The sequence below is a fragment of the Tarenaya hassleriana genome, unplaced genomic scaffold (assembly GCF_000463585.1).
Source record: "Tarenaya hassleriana unplaced genomic scaffold, ASM46358v1 Cleome15, whole genome shotgun sequence".
Classification (NCBI taxonomy): domain Eukaryota; kingdom Viridiplantae; phylum Streptophyta; class Magnoliopsida; order Brassicales; family Cleomaceae; genus Tarenaya; species Tarenaya hassleriana.
The window spans coordinates 2,523,253-2,539,411 of record NW_010964923.1 but is presented as its reverse complement, the minus strand read 5'-3'; the positions used below and the strand labels follow the sequence as shown (position 1 = coordinate 2,539,411).

Here is a 16,159-nt window from a genome sequence, read left to right as displayed (position 1 = left end):
CCCCCCCCCCCCCCCCTTTGTTTCTTAAACAGATCTTTGACATCTGAAATTTACTTGCTATCTGGAACCAATTTATTTAGAATTAGTTTTGTCATAGCTAACATTGTTTGTCAATATGCATAAACGTACATCCTGTGCAGAAAATTTTATATCATTAGAATCTCACTCAGTCGGCTTTCATTTGTCATTCCATATTTCTACTGTCGTATCTTTTATGATTTATATGATCATTTACAGAAAGAGCCTGAGTTACTCGCTGGAAATGATGTCTTGTGGACATTTGTGAGTTTTGCCGGAGAGGACCATACTAATTTTCAAACTCTTGTGGCCTTCTTGGAAATGCTGAGTACCTTGGTATGGAAAGTCCTCAAGTAATTGCATTGGAGGGAGCACATTTATTTGAGTGTTCATCGAGTTCTTTTGACAACATCTTCATTCCCTTTCAGGCCTCCACTCAGGAAGGCGCTTCTAAGGTTTACGAGTTACTCCAGGGTAGAGCATTCCGCAGTATAGGATGGAGCACTTTGTTTGATTGCATTAGAATTTATGATGAGAAGTTCAAGCAGTCTCTTCAAACTACTGGAGCCATGATGCCTGAGTTTCAGGAAGGCGATGCAAGAGCACTTGTTGCGTATGTGAACGTACTCCAGAAGGTCATAATAACTTGTTTAAAAAATTTGCTCTTTCAACTTTCAGTCCGCATTTTCTATTGTTTTACGTTTACGTGATGCTTTTTCTCTAAGAGACTTCAGCTGGTATGCTTAGGAACTTTCACTAGATACGATTTGTTTCTAGTTTCTTAACTTTTGGTACCTCTAAAACTGAAGCCAAGGCATGTGAATTTTAGTTTTGATCTGTGGATAGACTGATATTGAACAATGTATGTGACGTGGACATGAGTTTTAGTAGGTGTCGTTTCTCTGGCTCTATAGTGTCCCTCTTTTTGTAGTTTTCGTGAATTGTATATGCATTGTGTTTTTTTTTCTCACTTGAACTCCTATTCTATTGCATTCTGCAGTTGGTCTCTTTAACTGTAAACATCACCATCTTTTATCCTTGCACATAAATTATTCTCTTCTTACTGTGAACTATAGTAAGTTGTTCCATGTGTTTATGCTCTCATGGTATGTTGTCATGTACTGGACTAATACCTGCTTTTATATAGTCAATTAAAATCTTATAGTTGCATGCAATATAAAGAATACTAACACGCCTTTAATAATCTAAATATCTGCATGATGTCTGCTAAAGTGAGGTTTGAACCGTAAAGATTCTCCTGTCATGGTTCAAGTATTTTTGAGCTGTGTAAAAGATTTTGCTTTATCTCTGACATTCCTGTTTTGCAGGTTGATCTTTACTCATGTTGGTCAACTATTTCATGTTTTTGGTTTTCTTGATGAAAGTAAATTTTGAAGAAGTGGTGAATGGGTCTTTTCTCATGTTACTGCAGGTCATTAAAAATGGGAGCCCCATCGAGAGGAAAAATTGGTTCCCTGACATTGAACCGTTGTTTAAGCTCCTTGGTTATGAGAATGTGCCTCCATATCTGAAGGTCAGTGACATGCCGAAGAATCTTCGCTTTGCCTTGGTAACTGTGGTAAAGATCTGGTTTTTACTAAGCTTATATAAATGGTAATTACATTGTTCTGCAGGGTTCTTTGAGGAATACCATTGCTGCCTTTGTTCATGTGTTCCCTGAGTTGAGGGACTCTATTTGGACCTACCTGGAGCAATATGATCTGCCAGTAGTTGTTGGAACCCCGGCTGGAAACGCTGCGCAGCCCATGGCTGCTCAGGTTAGCATCAAGATGTCATGAGATAACTATTATAACTAAGAGTTATATTTTGTTAATCCTAAGTAGCTTTTACTAATTAGTCATGCTGATCAGACTTATATTTAATTTTTTTCCATGTAATATAATCAAATATGTTGGTTTTTATATTTTATTATAATTAACTCGAATAGTATTCAATAGATATATGCTTGTATTGGCAAGTCTTCAGTAAAACAGTTTCGTTGTTATACATTTCCATTTTAAATTGATTGATTCAGCATAAAATATGGAGTAAGATTATAAGTATTTTTAACCCTTTCTCAACCATGCATTCTGGTGTTAGTACTTAATAGATAGTACAGACTCTTTGCAAGCTGAAATGTTGCTTTCTTTTGTAATATTGGTGTCTGACTGTGTCATAAATAAAGATTTTATATGCCTATTCACTGAAAAAGATTCTTAAGTTCGACTTTGATTTTTCTTGAATATTCGTGTATGGTTTCTTCTTGACTCATAGCTTTTTTGGTCATTTCAAGAATAATTTTTCTAATTATTGTTCTAAGGTCAAAAGGGAGTGTTCTGTTTGTTTTGGAAGAAGCCTGATGCTAAGTGATCACTGGTCACTTTATGTGCAGGTTTATGACATGCAATTCGAGATAAATGAAATAGAAGCACGGAGAGAACAATATCCGTCCACTATATCTTTCCTTAATCTGATCAATGCTCTTATTGCTGGAGAAAAAGATCTAGCTGATCGAGGGCGTAGGTACTAGCCTTCGGTTGTTAAGTTTCTGCATGAATCTTAATCCCTCTGTTTACTTTCTCTAACTTGTGTGCCTTTTGTTTTGTAGATTTATTGGCATCTTTAGATTCATATATGATCATGTATTTGCACCATTCCCTCAGAGGGCATATTCAGATCCTAGCGACAAATGGCAATTGGTCGTGGCAAGTCTTCAACATTTTCACATGTAAGCTCTATTTTTTTTAAAGAATTTCCTAGGATTGCTAGTGCATCCCTCAATATGAATTCCGTTTCGGGAATCGGCCCTGAACCAAAAATCATATTACTACGTCTTTACACTTCTTTATATCAATGCTCTTAAATTATCTTTTATTTACTTGTCTTAATTTCTGTCAGTTTTCCGATTTGTTGAAGTAATGTTAAGATTTTCACTTATTGACTTCAGGATTTTAAGCATGTATGACATTCAAGAGGAGGATCTTGACAGTTTTGTTGATCAATCACAGTTTTCAGTTGAAACATCTTCACTGCAAGCGCAGCTACCTGTCATAGAATTACTAAAAGTAATCATTTCATGTATTTCTTTGTTTATTGTTTGGTTTGATGGGGAACTTATAATTCCCTTCTTAAATAAGAATGTAACATAGTTTGACCTCTTCCTTTTCTGTGGCAGGATTTCATGAGTGGTAAAACTGTCTATCGAAACCTTATTGGTATCCTTCAGCTTGGTGTCAATTCCATCATCAGTGAACGGATGAGTAAAACTTATGGGAAGATATTAGAAAAGGCTGTACAGCTTTCTTTGGAAATCTTACTGCTCATCTTTGAGAAGGATATGTTTGTTTCAGATTTTTGGCGTCCATTATACCAGGTACTAAGTTATTTTAAAGCCTTGAAGCTTTATTTCTTACCCAACGTATTGCGACAAACATGTAGAGCTGGAGATATATTTAAAATTCTTAGGTTTTCCAAACATGCAGTTGGAGCTTGCTAGTATTTGTACTGAAGTTCGTATCATTGTCTTCAGATATAGCTAATTTGTTCTACTGCATTTATTATATTTTTTCCATCTTTCGTAGTCCTTTCTTAAAGGGATACAAAGTAAGATTATGACCTTACAGTTACTATTATTTTCTTCTACTATAACTCTATGTTCATAATTAATATAATCATCTTGTTCCTAATACGGAGTGAAGTTAGATTTCTCCAATTGTACTATTTGGTCGAGATCTTATTTACTTTCAGCAAGAGGTTATTGGAATGTGTATGTGCACCATTTATCTCGGATTCAACTACTTCTATTTATTGGTTACTATATTCTTTTTTTCCCAATTGAGACTGAACTCAGATTTATTTGACTTAACTATTCAATAGAGTTTTTAAAAATTTGAAACTGGACACATGATATTTAAGTAGACATCCGAAGGTGTGTGGGATTAGGGCCCTATTGGTTATAGCTAAAAAAAAGTAAGCACACAAACAACACTTTTCTGCTTTTTATTTCGCATTATTGAGGCTCATGGTGGATATTTAAAATTACCGTTGTTTTCGGTGCAGCCCTTGGATATTATACTCTCGCAAGATCATTCCCAAATTGTTGCGTTGTTGGAGTATGTCAGATATGATTCTCTGCCACAGATACAGCAATCCTCGATTAAAATCATGAGTGTTTTAAGGTGCTAACATTATCTTTGTCGGGCTACAATTTTTCTCTTTTTTTTAGTCTATGCCAAAAAATTTCTTGTTGCAAGTAGCAGCCAGTATATAGCATCCTTGCTGCTACAAACCCTTTGGTGTATAGATAATTCTGCCCTTGTATATAGGGATTGAGTTTGTTGATTTTGATTTAACATACTTTTGGTGGCAGCTCTCGCATGGCTGGGCTTGTACCGTTGTTGATAAAATTTAATGCTTCTAACCCCTTGGTGGAGGATTATGCTGCCTGTCTTGAGTTACGATTGGAAGAGGGTGAAATTATTGAGAACAGTCGTGATGATCCTGGAGTTCTTATTATGCAGGTTAGTTGTTCACACTAATTTTTGGTTCAGTTAAAAGGCTGTCTTTTTATGTGCCCATTACTTGGTCGTTATCTTGGGCAGGAACTGATTAACCTGTACAGTTCCAATACATTCTTGGTTGATATATGATATTTATCTTTGCAGCTTCTTATTGATAATATTAACCGGCCAGCTCCAAATGTCACACATTTGCTTCTTAAGTTTGATACGGACTCACCTGTGGAAGGGACAGTATTGCAGCCTAAATTTCACTACAGGTCTTAATTGTTATTTGGATTTAGAGCATTATTTATGATTCCTAGACCATCAGCTATTTTCTGTTATGCAATTTGCAGTTGTCTGAAGGTCATTCTTGAAATGTTGGAGAAGCTTCCAAACCCGGACATAAATTTTTTACTCTTTGAGTTTGGTTTTCAGGTGAGACATTCTGATACAGTCCAATAAGCATCAGTGTCTTTCAAAGAAAAATAAAAAAAATAATTGACTAGCTGCATTTTGTACCATAACATTTGTTCTCACAGCTCTTTTACGAGTTGAGTTTGGATCCATTAACCAGCGGACCAACTATGGATCTCCTAAGTAGCAAAAAATATCAGTTCTTCATTCAGGTATAACTAGGTTTTTCTTTTCTAACTTGAAGTTAATAGAATGCTGTTCTTTCTATATACCTAATGCCCTATCACGTACAAGATCTTAAGTGGTTTTTTTATAATTTGTGGTTATTTATTTTCTTGTATGTTTTTTGTGGCAGCATCTTGATACCATTGGTGTTGCTACACTTCCTAAGAGAAGTGGCAACCAGGCGCTTCGTATCAGTTCTCTTCATCAGGTGTGAATATCCTATATGACTTGATGTCGAGCCAAGGAGTTCATAATCAATTAATTTCATTGTTGTGGCTTTACCAGTTAAACTATCTGTCATCGTACATCATACAGTTTGTTTAGGGTTTAGGGTTTTTCCTAATGCACCCTTCTTTTATCCACCTTATGAATGAGAGTGGGCTCCTTTAAAATGTGTCTTTTCCAAGCTGTGTGTGATTGCGCCTTTCTTTTTGTTTTTGGAATAGATTCAAGTGTTCTAGTTGTGTAATCATAAATTACAAATGATGACACATCTTTATGCACTATTTCTTCTGTTGTAACACAGTCAACAATGTCAGTGGCCCGTGTTGTATGACTGTCGTTTGTATTGTGCTGTTTGTACTGCTTGGTAGTCAAAACACTGTATACATTCATATTTGTGTTTTCCTTCCTTGAGTATTAAACATTTTACTGCCTAAATTTGTCCATTCAGTAGATCTCTAATTGTATTATTACCTTAGCTTCGTTTTTTCTGACTCTTCTTAGCCCAAGTGTAAGAGCTTGCTGCTATTTGTCAACGAATAATCAATGATTTATTACACCGCAGAAGTTATTGCATGGTTCTTTGTTATTGATATGGTTGTGCTGATTTCTCACACTTTAACCTTTTGCAGAGGGCATGGCTGTTAAAGCTTTTAGCTGTTACGTTGCACGTTGGGTCTGGGAGTAGTTCGGCTCATCAAGAGGCATGCCAGAGCATCCTTGCTCATCTTTTTGGGGGGGAGGTCGCTGAAAGGGGAAATGAACTTGTTACTTCCAGTAACTACGCTCTTCAGGATGGTGTTGATTATGCTGGAACTAGTTCCATCTCTAAAAGTAAGGTGAGGATAAGTCATATGATGTTTCTACTTCTTTTCTTTAGCTGCAAAGCTATGATGCTGTACTGTAAGGCATCTTTTTTCCCTAGCCGTTTTATTAGAACTATGTATGCTTATTTTTTTGACATGTTTTCAGTAGCATTCATCTTGATATGGGGTTTAGCTCCCATGGTGTGTCCTGACTCATTCTAAATCGAGTAGTATATTTAGTATTGTGAGGTGGTCCATGGCATGTCTGACTGATATGGTAGTTTGTGTGCATGTGATTCATAATTTTTCTCTCTATGGGAATATATGATGCCTTCTTTTTTGTCTTGTGAGGTGGTCCATGGCATTTCTGGCTGATATGTTAGTTTGTGTGCATGCGATTCATTATTTTTCTCTGTATGGGAGTATATGATGCCTTCATTTTTGTGCAGCAAAATTTTCTAACACTGACTTCTCAATATCACATTTGTGTTATTCTTTCTTCCCTACTTAGATTTTTTTGTAGAGTTGCTGCTGTCTTAACTTGACTTGTCTTTTTGGATTGAATTCAGGTCTTAGCATTGCTCGAAATTCTTCAATTTAGGTCTCCTGACACCTCCATGAGGATTCCACAAATTGTGCCAAATCCAAAGTATCACATACTGGTAGGATTCACGTATAAAACCATATATCTGCATTGATTCTAGTGCCTCAAATATGACACATGCCTTGTAGGTAGAGGATATACTTGGGAGCCGTGGTACCTCCGGCAGGGATGGTATCCATTATTATTCTGAGCGTGGTGATCGCTTGATTGATCTAGCTTCCTTCAGCAACAAACTTTGGCAGGTTGGTCCTTGTGATAATTGCTATTACCTGTAGTTTAAGGATGTTATAAAGTTTTGTCCTCACAAATTAGATGCTAAAATACTCGTGCTGATTCTGCTTCTGCATTTCAGAAATTCCATTCTGGATTTCCCCAATTGGATAATTTTCCCAATGAAGCTGAGCTTAATGATGTTAGAGAGACAGTCCAACAGCTCTTGAGATGGGGGTGGAAGTATAACAAAAACCTTGAGGAGCAGGCTGGCCAACTTCATATGTTGGCTGGCTGGTCACAGATTGTTGAGGTTTTTTTTTGGTTCCTTTTTATGGTTTTCTAATGCTATGAAGTTATTAGATCACCTAAATATCACAGAATAAAAGAAAATGCTGCTCTTTTCTCTTTTACAGTTTCGAGAAATCAAGTACTCAATCTCTTTGTTATGTTTTTATACCTTTGTTGTAGGTGTCTGTTTGCAGAAGACTATCTTCTCTGGAAAATCGATCTGAAATTTTGTATCAGTGTGTATCCTCCATTTCGTGCTTTTTTTGTTCTTGCAACCAAAACTCACTCGAACAGTGCATGACTTCCTCTGCTTTGGTCATTTGACAGGATTCTTGATGGCTCCCTTAGTGCCTCGGCTTCTCCAGATTGTTCATTGAAAATGGCATTTGTACTTACTCAGGTACTATCTCTGTTTTTTGTTTTCGGTTTACTTTTCCCTGCAGAACTTGGTCCTATCTCTTTTTTTGGTAGTTTTTTATCCTTAAATGGGGTATGCATAAAATAATTGTAAATGTTGCTAGGTTGCACTTACCTGCATGGCCAAACTTCGCGATGAAAGATATCTATATCACGGTGCCTTGAATTCAGACAGTGTGACATGTCTAGATGTTATGATGGTTAAACAATTATCGACTGGTGCTTGTCACTCAATTCTGTTTAAACTTATCATGGCAATTCTAAGACATGAATCATCGGAAGCTTTGAGAAGGCGGTAAGATTTAAGTTTCATCACTTGCTTTGTGCTTTCTTATCCTTCGCAATGGTTTATTCTGTTTGCCCAATTGGGTAGCTTAACTAATTTTAGTGTATTCCTGACACATTTATATTTTTACACCAGCCAATACGCATTACTCTTGAGCTACTTCCAGTACTGTCAGCATATGCTTGCTCTAGATGTGCCAACATCAGTTCTACAATTCATGTTGCTCGATGAACAAGATGGTGAAGATTTGGATATCCAGAAGGCATGTGTTACTGATGTATCAGTTTCTTCGTTCGTAACCATGTATCAGTTTTGACTTTTCCACTGTTGTTTCAGATTGACAAAGAGCAGGCTGACCTGGCTCATGCCAACTTTGCTATCATAAGGAAAGAGGCTCAAGCCATCTTGGATCTGGTAGTTGTTGCTTTTGTATCCATGTGAACCACAATCCTTTGCAGTATTTCATGTTTAAATTCCAAATTCTAGGTGATCAAGGATGCAAGTCAAGGCAGTGAACCTGGAAAGACTATATCACTCTACGTTCTGGAAGCTCTTGTTTGTATTGATCATGAGAGATATTTCCTTAGTCAACTTCAAAGCAGAGGTTTTATACGATCGTGCTTTGGCAGCATCAGTAATATCTCCTGCCAGGTAGCATTTTCTATTCGCTGCGGAGTGTTGATTGTTGTCTGTGGAGTTGTATTTTCCTTTGAAGTTAGTAGTGAGGGGGGTAAATTAGCCATTTAAGGATTCAGGTTTAATTAAAGTGTTATAGAGAACTAATTTTCTTCACATACCAGCATCAAAGGTTTCAGTTGATAGGATAAACCCTCATCTTCAACTTTTGCATTTAAGTAAATGATGTCCACCTAGTAGCTAGGAGTGGAGATACAAAACTATGAGCTCATGTAAATGTTTATATAATTATGTAATAAGATTCCTCATTCCTGAATCCTTCAGAATAATTTGTGGACATATCCAGTCTTCTTAAAAGTGGGTCATATTGCAGCCAAGTAACAGTTGGCTGGACTTTCTGATTTATATGCAATAACATTTATGGTAGGAAGGTCATTGGCATTTCATGCTACAAATTCAAGTATTTGAGTACCTGTCTGATATAACCATGGGTGTACAAAATGTTGCTAGTTTACCTGTTTATGATACATGATCTTTTGTGAATATATGTTATCACAGATCTGTGCATCTGTGCACTTGTTTTAGTAGCATGATTATTGCTATTTGTTTACGCAGGATGGCATGCATTCACTTTTGTCACTACAACGAGCATGTACCTTAGAAGCAGAACTTGCGTTACTACTGAGACTTAGCCACAAGTATGGGAAGTCTGGAGCTCAGGTCCTCTTTTCCATGGGTGCTCTGGAACATATTGCTTCATGCAAAGCTATTAGTTTTAAGGTAAGATGCTATCTCAAGATTTGTTAGTTCTTCTTGTGTTCTCAATTTTTTCTATGTTTTTGAGGAAAAAAAAAACCTTCCAGGGAAATATGAGAGCAGCTGATATAAAACTTCAGAAGGACATAGCATATGATGTGCAAAAGCAGCGAACATTAACCACCGCTGTCTTGAGATTGGTGTTTTCTCTAACGTCATTGGTGGATACTTCTGAGTTCTTTGAGGTCAGCTCCCTTTTCTTATGTCCAGATGATTTTATGAATTATTTTATGCATTGAAAATTTTGAAATACACTGGAATAGCTCCTAACCAACTCGTTGATAGCTTGGCTCGAGTTACTGGTTTCTTGAGGCTTACTTTTGACATCATCCTCTCTTCTTGTTTGAGAAACAGCATAAGAATTGTTAACCTTCAACAGTTTAAATGCCTCTGTTGACATTTTGGTTTCCCATTAAAAGAAATGTCCTGGAGAAATCTGGCAGAAAACTAGAAGTCATATGATTTAAATTTTGCTATACCAGTGAAGTCTTGAACCTGCCGATGTGTTTTTATTTGTCTTTACTAAAAAGAGGAAATATGCTTATTTGAAACCTTTACAACATCTCTAGTCAATTTTACTACTGAATTATTCTAGGTCATTCCTTCAGATTCTAACTTTTTTTTCTAGATCTTCCCTTCATCAGCTGCAAATTATTTTTTCTAAAACATGAATGCCTGTCATCTGTTTTGGGTTTCTTTTCTCTTTGAATATGGGTCTCCCATAATATGGTGTCCTTGTCAGTGTTTTCCGCATATTTGTTTTACTAGTTTGTAGTAAAACTTTTTTCCTCTCCATATCCTCATTTCATCTGGACATTTTATAGGTGAAGAATAAAATTGTTAGGGAAGTCATGGAGTTTATCAAGGGACATCAATTTCTTTTTGACCAACTTCTTCGGGAAGACATTTTCCAAGCTGATGATTTATTGATGGAGCAAATAAACCTTGCAGTTGGAATACTGAGCAAGGTAAGGGCTTTCAGATTAATGTTTCTGTTTTAGAAAGTTCAAAAAACACAGGAATCTGAAACTAGACCAAAGAATTCTTTTTGTTATTTAGGGACCCGTGTTTCTCTTTTCTTAATTGGTTTTTCGGAGGAGGCTCCTTGAATTTCCATCGGTATTTGGTTGATTGTTTCTAAAATTTGTTTTTGCTTGTACTCTAGGTTTGGCCTTATGAAGAGAATGATGGACACGGGTTTATTCAAGGGCTCTTTGGCATGATGATCATGCTATTCACCAGCTGGGCTGATAAATCTGTCTCTTCACGGACAGGAAAAGGCGTTGAGGTACATGGCAGGAATATTCTAGCATACCACAAGTCATTGCTTTTAATCCTGTGCTCGATTTCTTATAGTCTTTGAATTTATATTTCTATTCCTCTTTTCTGGACAGACGAAGCTGGAGCTCAAGTTATCTCAGTTGTGCTTTAGCTTGACTTCTTATTTATATTTCCTGGTGACAAAGAAATCATTGAGACTGCAGGTACTAATTCAGCCCTGTATTTCTTTTGTGTTGTTTGTATTTGTTTTGGCATTTCACTAAATCTGTTTCCTCTACAGATTTCAGATGAAGCTTTTGGCAATTTTACTGGACTACGGCCACCTACTCTAATGCTACTCGCATCTCTTATTTCTTATGTGACCGATTCCCTTGAGAGAGCAGCGGAGAAAAAGTTCTTGCTCCTTCACAAGGTGACAAAAACATTTCATACTATTCTGTTTCCTCTTTTCATGGCCCATTCAGGATATTTTATTTCTGGTTTGCAGATTAGAGACATAAACGAGCTCTCTAGACAAGAAGTTGATGAGGTCATCAAAATGTGTGATCGACAAGAATATGTTTCATCATCCGACAATATACAGAAGAGGTTAGTTAATTTTATTCTCTCTCTTTTGTAGCCTGTGGATATATGACAGAGCAATTGCTTCGCGTGGACATGGTTGCTGATACTATGTCTATTTTACCAAATGTTGCCTATCAAATGATATTTTACTTGTCATGGTTTATTACTATAAACCTTTTTCAGGAGATACATTGCAATGGTGGAAATGTGCCAAATTGTGGGTAACAGAGACCAGCTAATTGCTTTGCTTCTGCAACTAGCCGAACATGTGATGAACATCATTTTGATACATCTTCAAGATAGGTACATACCGAAAATCAGTTTTCATCAATTGACGTTAAAGTTTTAGAAAATTCCATCGATAAATCTCCATGCAAAATCATTAATTTAGTTGCCATTTATACTTTGTTCTACGTTAATCTTTTGTACGGTTGTAAATCAAGATGTTAAATAAAAATCCAATGGAACAATCAACATATATTAGGAATCGAACCGTGCTGCATTCTGAACTTTGGCAAAATTAATTTGTTTGAATATGTTGTACCTAGCGATTGCTCTTATGGATTTCTGCTTAAACAATGCACTTTGCAGGTCTGTTCTTCCAAGTGACGGTGGATCACAGAAGGCCATCACTAATGGTTCAAAATCTCATCCGCAGCAAGAAATGTCGCTTTTGTGTGGCAAACTGACACCTACGTTAGAAAGACTCGCATTACTGAACGAGGTAAAAAATCGATATCCTAATATTATGGCATAATGATCTCTTGCCATCCGATGATTCTGATCTGTCACATCCCTTTGGCAGGAAAAAGTAGGACACAACCTCAAGGTGTTCCACAGACTGGCGACTACTGTTAAAGAAACGGCGGTCCAGAAATGTTCATAACAAGCTCTCGAGCGAACATATAGGTTAGAATCACAACTCGCGAATTTATCGTGTTTTCTTGTTGCTCGCATCATGTGTGTCCAATTCCATGATATTTATTTTACAAGTTGGGTAGGATCTCTTCCCAGAGTAAAACGAAGTTTTTTTAAGCAAATAGTTTTTTATCAAATGCAAAAACATCATACGAGGCACACAGAGGTGCAAAAGGTCATTATAATCGAGGCGTGAGGTGAAACCGTGCACCCGGGATGTACAAAATCGGGACTGAACCCTAAAGAATCTTCCTGGAAAGGTAAAGTCTTTAACATCAGGACTGGAGGCAAGAAACAGGAGGGTCGACTTGAACGGCATAGCCATGAGCATTGGCGCAGCTCGTGGTCACAGCAGGTGTGATCTTGGATGTTCCATCGAGGTCTGTCGGCACGGGCCAAAGGTAAATATACCGAAGGTTTAATCCCGTGCACGGAACCGAGCGGTCGCAGTCAAAGTTTATGGCGACGGCTGTGCTCGACGATCCCACCATTTTTGTGTATGTCACATTGGTTATGTGAACTCCGGTCGGCTACACCACAGAGGAAAAGAAAATCCATTAGGGTTTCGGAACCAGTGGCACAATTTAGGTTTTTGGAATTGGATATGGAGTCGGGTATCTGAAAAACCCGATATAATATCGGTTATCAAGTATAGATACTTACCATTTCTTTGCACAAACCTTTCTCGGAGCAGTAGTTTTGATCGATGATTATCGGGTTTTGGACGGAATCAAACGTGATGTCTTGGAACAGAACGTTTCGAACATATCCTCTTCCGACCTTCATTTACATAAACAGAAGCTCGAGGTATCAATATCATCGACAAAGCATGAAAAATGACCGACCCTTAGTGTATTAAATGCATGTTCACTGTGAATCCATGCAAGAAATGTACTTCAAAAGAGAGAGAGAAAAGAGAAATGAAATTAATATCGAAAATAAAAATAAAAATGGAAAAACCAAGACCTGCCAAGTCTTGATCCTTAATCCATTGGTAGTACCCTTAAGATATGATCTGCTCACATGAATATTCTCTACTTGCACAGAGTTTCCTCCTCTCCCTAAACTGCCAATACTGTTTCACTCCACAAAAAACAAAATTAAGAACCGGCATATGATCTCGGATTTTAAGCGTGGTTCGAAATAATATATGTTACGTGGTTTTAACGATATCGAAAAGCCACAGAAAAATGTATGATATACCTTATACCATGGCCAGGGCCGCATATAACGTTAGTAATAACGACATTAGACGTATAGTCTCCAATCGATATGCAATCATCACCTACAAAAACTCGTGAAAAACTCACCCGATTTACAAATTACAGCTTTTTCAACTATTCAATCTTAAAAATATACCGAGAAAACTTATATACAAACCCGTAGAAAATACGGAATTGGTGATGAAAACGTCATGAGAGGAGTGAATGTGGATGCCATCCGTGTTAGGGCTGAGCTCGGGGGCCTGCATCATCACATTACTTACCGTTATCGCCTTACTGTTTATGATGAGGAAATGTGTCTGCGAACTGTTTAACGATACAATATCGTTGAGACTGCTCGAATTGCACCCCGAAAATGTTAACGCCTGCGAAAAAATACCAACCATTTTTCCAAATTAGGTTAAATATTCTTTGTATGGTTCTAGGCTTTTGATCAGCCAAAACTCTTTTGTGTTTATTTTGGTAGAATTACTCAACTGTTGGCGCAACAGAAGTGCATCCTTGCTGAAAAGAAAACGAAGTTAGACTCACACGACGCAGAAAGGGTTTGCAAATAGAATGAACATACTATGTTAAAGAATCGGATATGCGATGTGACGGTAGAATTGAGTTAGAAATGAAGATTTGTCTCCGGAAAATTACCAATCTCGGATGATCTCTGCAAGATTGATTCCACCATGCCAATCCACGGCCGTTGAGAGCTCCGAACCCCAAACCAGCGACTGTCAGACCGCTAACATCGATGAACTCAAGCCATTTCCCGGGATCCTTTCCCTTCCACGCAGCAGGAGAATCCGGCGCAATAACCGTTCCTATTACCTACCATAAATTCACAAACAACCCATAGTAATCATTATGTACCTTGTTCGCATTTTCGTTTGAATGAATCACGGAGAGTTTACATAAATTCCCTAATAGATTTAAGAGTTCTACTAAAGGAAATTATGTTGTGTATCTAAACTCTTTGATTGTCAATAATAAGAACAAGAACGATTCCCTACAATTTTTATAAAAAATTCAAGGATGTTTTACATATATATACTAACAAACTATTTTATTAAAGAAAAGGGTTAACGAAATGCACCTTCCGATATATTTTCATGAACATGTTACAATTGGTTCGTTTCATCTCTTACACAATCGGAGAACAAAGGTTGTTATTGACGTTGTATTCCTCTATACAGTTCCATGAGATTTGGATTTTGATTTTCTAAAAGATGTTAGAATTTCTAGCCTGAGTATATATATATTTTTTTCTAATTGGGTATCCTAAACCGAAGTCCAAACTAACCCCAAAAACAGACAAACCCATGTGAATGTTCCTCCTCAGTTAACTTGAAGTTCGAACACAGGGTGAGATAGATGTTAAACGTTTCCATTTCACCGATTAAACTCTCGAAATTTGGATGTCTGAATATATTTTGCAAACTGCTTGTATATATACATCTTTTTTTTGTTCCTGAAATATACGCTCAAATTCTATAAAAAAATAAAAATAAAGCAAAGGTTAAGAATCAAATTTTTTTTCTATAGGTTCTATTTACCGCAACTGTGATGCTTGTGGACCGACATGGACCACTGAAGACTAGAGGGTGAACAAGAAACGTCATGTATTTAGGGATCACCATAATCGGATTCCCTAACGAGCCACATGCTTCATCCCATGCATCAAGAAACGCCTTCAGACCGTACAATGATGAACCAAAAACCAGTCAGCTTTAATATGAAAAGTTATACAAATTTTGTAATTAAAAAAAAAACTATTAGAAGCTTCAATTTCGAAACAAGAACACGAAAATGATCAAAACATGAATGATAATCAAATCAACAAAAGCGAAAACATTGAGAAAAAAAAAACTATATATATGGTGAAGAAATAAATTGCATCACTTGTGTATCATTTGTGTGTCCATCACCAACTGCTCCAAAATCAAGAACGTCCAAATAGAATTCTGCCGAGGAAAAATGTGAAGATCCGATGAAGAGAACGAAGAACGCAAGAAATTCTTGAAGACGATTCTTGCGGCCGCTGTTTTTGTGCAACGGAACCGTCATGTTGATCTTGTGTTCGTCCAGAGGCTGGATTTAATTTTCTTTATTTTATTTTTAAAAGTTTAATAGAATGAGATTAGGGTAAGATGAGAATATGAACAGATGGGGGAAAATAAACGTTATGGAAAGTGATTTATTGCAACTTAAATGTGAGAAGAATATCAACTTTCCATGGAAGCATGATGGAACTTTACCCACTTTTTTTTTTTCCCCTTTCAACAATGTAAATAAAAAAATATTTTAAAAATGAAAATTAAAATCAAAATCAAATATTTCTTATCAAGATCAGCGTGCCGATAAGCAAAAAATATAATTGATTAATTGAGATCGTGTTTTGTACCAAAATTAAAATGGTTGGCGCCCTAATTTTGGAGGCAGATGTCAAACTCCACCGCACCTGTCTCCGTTTCGTACGGTAATAAGTCGAAAGTTCGGGTATTTAGCAAACGTCAGATAATTAATGATATTTAGCTAAGGTTCTTTGGCTTAGTTATGACAACCTAAACTAAATAGAAATTATTGAAATTGCATAATTTAGTATCGTTTTTTGTAAAATAGCATTTTTCATATTTAGTCACTTTTACTTATTAATACTTTTAAACAAAACATAATCATAATAATATTTACTGAAAGAACAAACCTTTACCAATAAAAAAATATTTACTGAAAGAGTG

At 36.6% G+C, this 16,159-nt stretch overlaps 2 protein-coding genes across 3 annotated transcripts in view; one reads left to right on the top strand and one right to left on the bottom strand.

Annotated features, from left to right (window-relative positions):
• Nucleotides 1-12,327, top strand: part of LOC104808989 (nuclear pore complex protein NUP205) — an 18,024-nt gene extending 5,697 nt beyond the window's left edge. The window contains exons 13-46 of the mRNA XM_010534861.1: nt 238-354; nt 447-653; nt 1,451-1,552; nt 1,653-1,796; nt 2,411-2,541; nt 2,627-2,746; nt 2,966-3,083; nt 3,194-3,391; nt 4,078-4,196; nt 4,388-4,538; nt 4,683-4,795; nt 4,874-4,955; nt 5,060-5,146; nt 5,290-5,367; nt 6,014-6,220; nt 6,757-6,849; nt 6,920-7,033; nt 7,144-7,314; nt 7,473-7,528; nt 7,620-7,692; nt 7,814-8,004; nt 8,131-8,257; nt 8,332-8,409; nt 8,482-8,646; nt 9,247-9,411; nt 9,495-9,632; nt 10,272-10,415; nt 10,613-10,735; nt 10,842-10,931; nt 11,009-11,140; nt 11,216-11,316; nt 11,476-11,595; nt 11,884-12,016; nt 12,098-12,327. Coding sequence (XP_010533163.1) covers nt 238-354; nt 447-653; nt 1,451-1,552; nt 1,653-1,796; nt 2,411-2,541; nt 2,627-2,746; nt 2,966-3,083; nt 3,194-3,391; nt 4,078-4,196; nt 4,388-4,538; nt 4,683-4,795; nt 4,874-4,955; nt 5,060-5,146; nt 5,290-5,367; nt 6,014-6,220; nt 6,757-6,849; nt 6,920-7,033; nt 7,144-7,314; nt 7,473-7,528; nt 7,620-7,692; nt 7,814-8,004; nt 8,131-8,257; nt 8,332-8,409; nt 8,482-8,646; nt 9,247-9,411; nt 9,495-9,632; nt 10,272-10,415; nt 10,613-10,735; nt 10,842-10,931; nt 11,009-11,140; nt 11,216-11,316; nt 11,476-11,595; nt 11,884-12,016; nt 12,098-12,178 — 4,269 coding nt within the window. The 3' untranslated portion in view covers nt 12,179-12,327. The remainder of the gene's footprint in view (nt 1-237; nt 355-446; nt 654-1,450; nt 1,553-1,652; nt 1,797-2,410; nt 2,542-2,626; nt 2,747-2,965; nt 3,084-3,193; nt 3,392-4,077; nt 4,197-4,387; nt 4,539-4,682; nt 4,796-4,873; nt 4,956-5,059; nt 5,147-5,289; nt 5,368-6,013; nt 6,221-6,756; nt 6,850-6,919; nt 7,034-7,143; nt 7,315-7,472; nt 7,529-7,619; nt 7,693-7,813; nt 8,005-8,130; nt 8,258-8,331; nt 8,410-8,481; nt 8,647-9,246; nt 9,412-9,494; nt 9,633-10,271; nt 10,416-10,612; nt 10,736-10,841; nt 10,932-11,008; nt 11,141-11,215; nt 11,317-11,475; nt 11,596-11,883; nt 12,017-12,097) is intronic.
• LOC104808990 (probable polygalacturonase At3g15720) lies at nt 12,305-15,676 on the bottom strand. Of its 2 annotated transcripts, XM_010534863.2 has the most exons (10): nt 15,324-15,676; nt 14,978-15,112; nt 14,076-14,252; nt 13,910-13,937; nt 13,782-13,798; nt 13,591-13,675; nt 13,414-13,495; nt 13,177-13,285; nt 12,874-12,990; nt 12,305-12,740 (listed from the first exon to the last, which is right to left on the bottom strand). In XM_010534863.2, the coding sequence occupies exons 1-10, from the start codon at nt 15,486-15,488 to the stop codon at nt 12,486-12,488; spliced, it is 1,170 nt and encodes a 389-aa protein (XP_010533165.1). In that variant the 5' UTR covers nt 15,489-15,676; the 3' UTR covers nt 12,305-12,485. The 2 variants fall into 2 exon arrangements, with proteins under 2 accessions (XP_010533165.1, XP_010533164.1); XM_010534862.2 differs by having other exon boundaries at nt 13,591-13,798; nt 13,911-13,937; nt 15,324-15,674.
• Between the last annotated feature and the right edge of the window lie 483 nt (nt 15,677-16,159).